The sequence below is a fragment of the Rhipicephalus microplus genome, chromosome 1 (assembly GCF_043290135.1).
Source record: "Rhipicephalus microplus isolate Deutch F79 chromosome 1, USDA_Rmic, whole genome shotgun sequence".
Lineage (NCBI taxonomy): Eukaryota > Metazoa > Arthropoda > Arachnida > Ixodida > Ixodidae > Rhipicephalus > Rhipicephalus microplus.
Window position 1 is genome coordinate 210,995,744 of NC_134700.1, and position 6,686 is coordinate 211,002,429.

Genomic DNA, 6,686 nt, shown 5'->3' on the forward strand with positions numbered 1-6,686 from the left:
GCTACTGTACCTGTAGCATCAATACTTGGTTAATGCCGAAATCTGGGAGCTTCTATAGAGCGCCGACAGATTTTTTATTGGGGAATGATAAGCACTTGCTCTCTTGAGAGCTTGGTTTGACAGGTGCTCTTGCCGTATTTACTAAATGTCCTTAGAAATGCCTTTATTGTTATTTTTTGTCGTACTAGTTTTCATTATGCTGTACATGCTTATGCACGGTTGTTAATCGGAACATGCTATGTAATGTCATGTGCGTTTCGTAATATTAAACAGGTGCCTTTGTACTGAGTGTGTTTCACCAGATTCATTTTTTGTTTACGGAATAAGGCGGGGTATACACTCTTCGTCTAGGTACTGGAAATGCAGCGACTGTAATTTAGCTTTGTCGAAGATGTTTATATTAGTGCAGCCTGTTTGCTGAAGTCACAACTACATTTATTTAAATGTTTTTGGTATAGCTTTATCAAATGTAAAAAAAAAGAAGTGCTGTTTTTGCTATGCTGTTTGTTTTATCTATCCGTTGATCGAATTGCTTGGAGAAGTGTGCTTGAAATGATAAATCAGGTGCGTAGGCAGAAAATTTTTTGGGGGTTGGAGTGGGGAGCACCTACGTGATTTCGGAGGAAGAGGGGCACCTCTTCGAAATGGGCATTTTTCGCTCGGCATGTCACAGCGAAAAAACATTTTGAGGTGGGGAGGGGGCACGGGTTTGGCCTGCCACTCTCTGGCTATGCCACTGGGCTGAATACAAACGCAACAAGATGTTCCAAAGCTTTTTTCAGAAATTGTGTTTTATTAGAAGCTCTAAGCTTTAAAGACCATATTGTTCAAAAATTGTGTTTTATTAGAAGTTCTAAGCTTCAAAGACCATATTGTAGCAAAAAACAAAGAAAAAAAAACAAGATTACTTTATTGAGCTGAGTGCAGGAGTATTTCAATTGAATTTCATTTGGTCCAGAGCGTGTTATATTCTTTGCAGTCATCTGCTTACTTGTTACTCGTATCTTTGCTTATGGTACAGTTCAAGAAGTCGCTCAAATTAGTGTGGCAATGTCATGCCGAAATTTACAGTACTTAGTCAATAATGACCCCGGGGATTCATATATATTTATTTGAAAGCTTCTTACGTTTATTTGCACTTTCATCAGGTGATTAGCAGGTGCTTCAATTATTAGCGAAGTTTGCTGCTTGGCTACGCTAGTTAGCACATTGTTTAGTGTAACCAACGCCCCTTTTATAAACAAAGCGTTGGTGTAAGCATCGTACAACATCTGCACGAAGATAGTATATCTCAAACCTCGTTTTACAAATTTTAAAAATGCAGTGATTACTGCATGATAAAGAAGGTTATCTCGATGTCAAAACTCAACGTCCTATAGGGCGATATCATTTACGTGAAAATCAGCTAACGCGTCGAATAATAGCGAGTGCAAAGAGCATCGCCGCCGCTTTACGAAAGCGAAAGTGCATAGCTCGCCACCTCGTTGCGTGTCGCAAAAGCACCCGCGCATCCCTCGATCGGCGGTAAAATGTCAGCCGTTCAAACAAAGGAAGCTACTTTAAGCTAAAGTAATGTTGCCATAGGCGTGCGAACGAGGGGGGCACTGGAGGGCGCCTCCCCCACCCCCCCTTCTCTAGTCACCAAAGAGGGGGCCGCAAAGTTGCCCCATACATTGATTCAATAGGAAGGGGAGGGGGTGCAAAATCTGGCTCATACATTGACAAAATAAGGAGAGCGGGGGGCTGCTGCGACAAACCTTCGCCTACCCACCTGGTGAGGTACCCGGCACAGGCCTATGACTGTTGCGACCTATAAATCTGCCCTCATTCACAGACGTCGGTGATAAATGAAACCATTAGTGTTAGGCAAGTGAGCTGGCCTTCCGGATGCTACCATCGGAAGAAGACAATTGAACAGCGTTACTAAACACCGACGCTACCACTGCTGTAGGGTGACGTGGCCGAGTCAGGTTATCTTTAAAGCGTTTTGCCTAGTAATTGCCCTTTCGTCAGTAGAATGCCTTAGTGCACGCTATATATAGTTTGCGGATTGAACTTACAAAGAGAAAGGTTTGAACCGTACCACATAAGCCGTGGCTACGCAAATACAGATTCTCTTTAGCTAAGCAAAAACTAATACTGTTCTTCGAATAAGGCAGAAAAGAAGGCAATGGCTGAAGGTATTTGTTGTATAATTTCAAGATCCCAGTTGTACGGGAATTGTGACTGAGACAGGAATTTGCTGTGTACATCGTACATCTTCAAATAGCACAGTTATGCTTTGTTTGTTTGAAGGCAGGTCAAAAAGATCGTTACGAAATATTGCGACGCTCATTGTTAATGGTATCGTTGGAGACGTGACTCGAGCACATCTTGTTCATCGTTACAGACTACAGCGGCTCGTCCCTCTAATTTGAGGTGCGATCGATAATGTTGATACAGATCAGTTTTGTGTTCTCTTTTGCTTCGGCGATTCCCGAAGCCAAACAAAGGTGAATCGCCGTATAGTTACATGGTGACGTCGAGGTATGCGTCGCCCGTCAGACACGTCGGCACACCGTGATCCCCGCAGTCGTCGTACTTCGGGACGCGAGCACTACCGCCTTCAGCCGGCGTCGAAGCGTCGCGCTCGGCTTCCGACAAGAAGACGATGGCGAGCAGGGCGCGCGACTTCTCGTGAAGGTCGCACAGGTACAGGAACCAGCTGGCCAACTCGATGGTAACGCCGACGGAGACCAGCCAGATAGCTACGAAATCGTACAATCCCAGAACGTGCATGGAGATCCCAATTACCAGAAGGACAGCGGCACAGCTCAGCGCGACCTGCAAAGTGCCGAACAAGCGCTTCCGGACGAGGTGTCTCAATTTCGTCGCGCCGGTGGGTTGAGCCTCTTCCAGCAAGGGTATCGGGATGCGGCATGACGGTGGTTCTTGGGCAGCGGCCGGATGCTCTCTAGCGCGTGTTCTGTATCGAACGGCGCGAGGTCGAAGGCCTCCAGTGCCCGAAGTCGTCGATGCCGTTGGACGGAGGCAGGCCACGTCGTCACCGCTGGCGGCGGAGGTCCATTCACGGTTGCTCGCCGGCATCGCGAGGGTTGTGCGAGACCGGATGTCAACTGCGTGGCAAACCGAATAGTGCCGTAGTTCGGGATAAGATGAAATATTGAAGACAAGGGTAAATGAATAGTCCTTTATTGGGCAATAGGGAAGCGCAGGCCGTGGCGTAAGCAGAGATTCGTTTCAGTGGGAGCCTGCCCTCAATCTAAGATCTGGTCCCGCCGTGGTGATCTAGTGGCTAAAGCACTCGGCAGCTGACCCGCAGGTCGCGGGATCGAATCCCGGCTGCAGCGGCTGCATTTCCGACGGAGGCGGAAATGTTGTAGGCCCGTGTGCTCAGATTTGGGTGCACGTTAAAGAACCCCAGGTGGTCGAAATTTCCGGAGCCCTACACTACAGCGTCTCTCATAATCATATGGTGATTTTGGGACGTAAAACCTCACATATCATGATCATTACCTGAGATCTTATGGGAGGCCCGACGGGCACGTTCGGCCTAGCGTCGTTTTGTGCTCTGCATCGTCTAGCTGATAGAAATCTTGATAGGGGCTCGTGCCCAGTGTGCCTGTGCTGGCTATGTCGCTGGGCTCAAGTTATCTGTAGTAAAAAGTGGGATGTGTTGGACCCGTAACTTGTACTGAGTCACCTGTACGTGGTGGTTTCTGGTCAGTACTGTGATTTGCAAATACCTCGAAACCGACGAGATCAGGCCCCTCCAATTTCCATAGCGTGCAAATAGCTGCGCGTTCAGATACGTAATCAGCGCTCTACGATAATGCGTAAATTACAGAGCCTGTATTGCCATTTGTCCCGTTGTAGAATGCGTAACATTGCCATATAAGGGGTAAAGGTCTGCGTTGCAGCGCAGTCCGTAGTGTGTGCACGTCACTGTCAAAGGAAAATTCTTATAGTGGGATATCACTAGCTTCAGCGGCACCTCGTGTTCAAGAATTATTACTCTGCGTGGCAAGCAAGGTTGCCTTTCACCTCGAAGCCCCTAGTGGCACAGGAACAATGTGGACACTCAAAAATTCCACCACACTGCCATAATGCTGTGACGATCGACGCAGTTTTAGCGTCAGACAATATGGCCGCATATAAAGAAGCTCTCGGTGACAGCCAATGGTCGCAACGCGGGGAATGCGTACATATGACGGACATTGCGAATATCCCGAATAACACTTCCTGTAATGCATTTGCGCAAACATGTATGCTCGTAAAATTGTGCCGATTTGAGAAATATGCCATTGTGGTGTTGATGTGAGTATTGTGAGACGTCACGTAATCTGGCAGCCTCGTGCTCCATGTTGAGCTGGTCGAGACGCGGTATCGTAGTGTTGTTTTTAAGTGCGCGTGCACCACGACTACATTGATGCCGTAGCTCCTGTTTATTAAAGCCCTTTTCGCCCTATCATCACCTTGTCTACGTCGCCGGGTCCTTACAGTATATATGCGAGTTTAATGTGAAACGATTCAGTGAATAGAGTGTGGGATAAAAGACGACTAGTGAATTAGTGATACGACAGTCGTCGTAACATAAGAATGTGCGCAGAAAGTGTAGGAAAGGATAGTTGCGCAGTATAATAAAAATAAGCTAGCTTTCTAAACACCTAACCGAACACTCACGCGGAAATATTCACCGAACTCCGGCGGTTTCCGCCAGGAAACAACACATAGGCTACAGTGAACAGGGAGCATGTGCGAAAAATCGGAATTCTTATAACGCGTGACGTAATTTATACTCGCAAAACGTAATTTCCAAAGAGAGAGTGGCCTACTTACTTACCGACGTGGTTGCAGATCTAGTACGACTAAAACAGGCTACATTTACGCAAACGTCTAACAAAACAAGCCATGGCGACCAGCACACTTAAGCGTCGCGCGGTGGCTTTGTTTTCTTCTCACTGGTTGATGATACTGATTCCTTTGAACTTGGCACGTACCAACGAAGAGTACGCGTCGTATAAGTGACTAAAACAAACAGCCACATTTGAAAACACACCAGAAACGAAAAGTTACCTTTTGAACGTGGGTAAAGAACCCCAGAGTAGAGAAGACAATAGTAGAATTCATAGTGCAGCGAAATAGTCTCAGTGTCATGACAGCAAATTTTCTATGACTAAGGCACAGAAATGCTGTAGTGGAACAGTACGTGAATATGGCCTTGAGTTGCTTCAAACATCATGTTTACGGCGCTCCCTTCGCCACTTAGTCTTACGTGAATGCGTCTGGGTTCCGGTGTTGATCACATAACGCGACACTAACTGATGCAACCACTAGAGCCCATGCCCTGTCGACTCACGTTCACTTCAAAGGCACCCTGCCACACTTTGTTGAGTTACAACAGTACCTATATTAACGCCTGACGCTTCGCGCATTGCATTATGAAAAAAGTTATAGAATTAAAGTGCAGGAGTGGAGTAACAGGTGCATGTTCACGCTTCAAGCGCTTTTAAAGGCGATAGTCTTTCTTGGGGTACTTCGACGCAAAAATGTTCGTCTGTCTGTACATTTATCTGTTTGTCCCAAACGGCACCAAAAAATACGCAAACAGCCAACACCATTCGCAGCGCCCTCCAATATTGCTCAAGTTTCAGCTTTCATACTTGTGCAATTATCCATTAAAAAGCAATTATTGCGCATGTCTGAGGCACCATAACAACACGTTAATATTTGATTTGATTGATTTGTGGGGTTTAACGTCCCAAAACCACCATTTCATTATGAGAGACGCCGTAGTGGAGGGTTCCGGAAATTTTGACCACCTGGGGGTTCTTTAACGTGCACCCAAATCTGAGTACACGGGCCTACAACATTTCCGCCTCCATCGGAAATGCAGCCGCCACAGCTGGGATTTGATCCCGCGACCTGCGGGTCAGCAGCCGAGTACCTTAGCCACTAGACTATCGTGGCGGGGCACACGTCAATATTTTGTATGTGTGGCTTTATACTAGAGAAGGCACACATAAGTAATTCTAAGGACCATGCGTTTATCACGCTGCGCTGACAGTGCAACGTGATGCTCAAAAAGGCAAGTGTTTTGAACGACTTGCTAAGACGACACGGTCTTAGCAAATGTGGTGGCACCTGCCTGTCACTTTGCGTTCTACACCTTATCGCCTCCGAGACAGGTCCGCATCATTCTCAGTGGGTACGCACGCCTTTCTTCGTTTTCGAAGATAACTGCCAGATGGCGCTCGTGTCTAACGTGCATCGATGCGCTCGTTCGCTTTCGCTGCACGAATCGAGACCCTCTATAACGCAGCGCACCAAGAATACAATTAACTGATTTTCTCGCGCAGAACATCACATAAACGTTTTGTTCGCTCTCTCCGCACGCAAGGCTATCGTCTTTCGACGACATTTGCAGTGAAGCATGCAGATACGAGGTCATTTTTTTTCTCCTTTTGTGCCAGTAAGCCCGCTGAAGGCAGTATGCCGGGAGGGGGATGACGAGGAGGCAAAGCTTGGAGGAAGGAATGTAGCAAAGCGTTTGAAACACTTGCCTTTTTGAGCATCGCGTTGCATTGTCAGCCAAGCGTAATAAACGCGACGGTCCTTACAATTACTTATGTATGCCTTTTCTAGTATAGACACACATACAAAATACTGACGTGTTTTTATAGTGC

General features: G+C 46.8%; 1 protein-coding gene across 1 annotated transcript; it reads right to left on the reverse strand.

Annotated features, from left to right (window-relative positions):
- Positions 1-2,466: 2,466 nt before the first annotated feature.
- On the reverse strand, positions 2,467-4,947 carry LOC142769211 (uncharacterized). Its single transcript, XM_075872248.1, has 2 exons — positions 4,844-4,947; positions 2,467-3,116 (listed from the first exon to the last, which is right to left on the reverse strand). Exon 2 carries the CDS (start codon positions 3,085-3,087, stop codon positions 2,509-2,511), a length of 579 nt encoding a protein of 192 aa, XP_075728363.1. The 5' UTR covers positions 3,088-3,116; positions 4,844-4,947; the 3' UTR covers positions 2,467-2,508.
- Between the last annotated feature and the right edge of the window lie 1,739 nt (positions 4,948-6,686).

Coding starts and splice junctions, on each gene's coding strand:
- LOC142769211 (XM_075872248.1), bottom strand. CDS start 3,087: ATGCCGGCGAGCAACCGTGAATGGACCTCCGCCGCCAGCGGTGACGAC.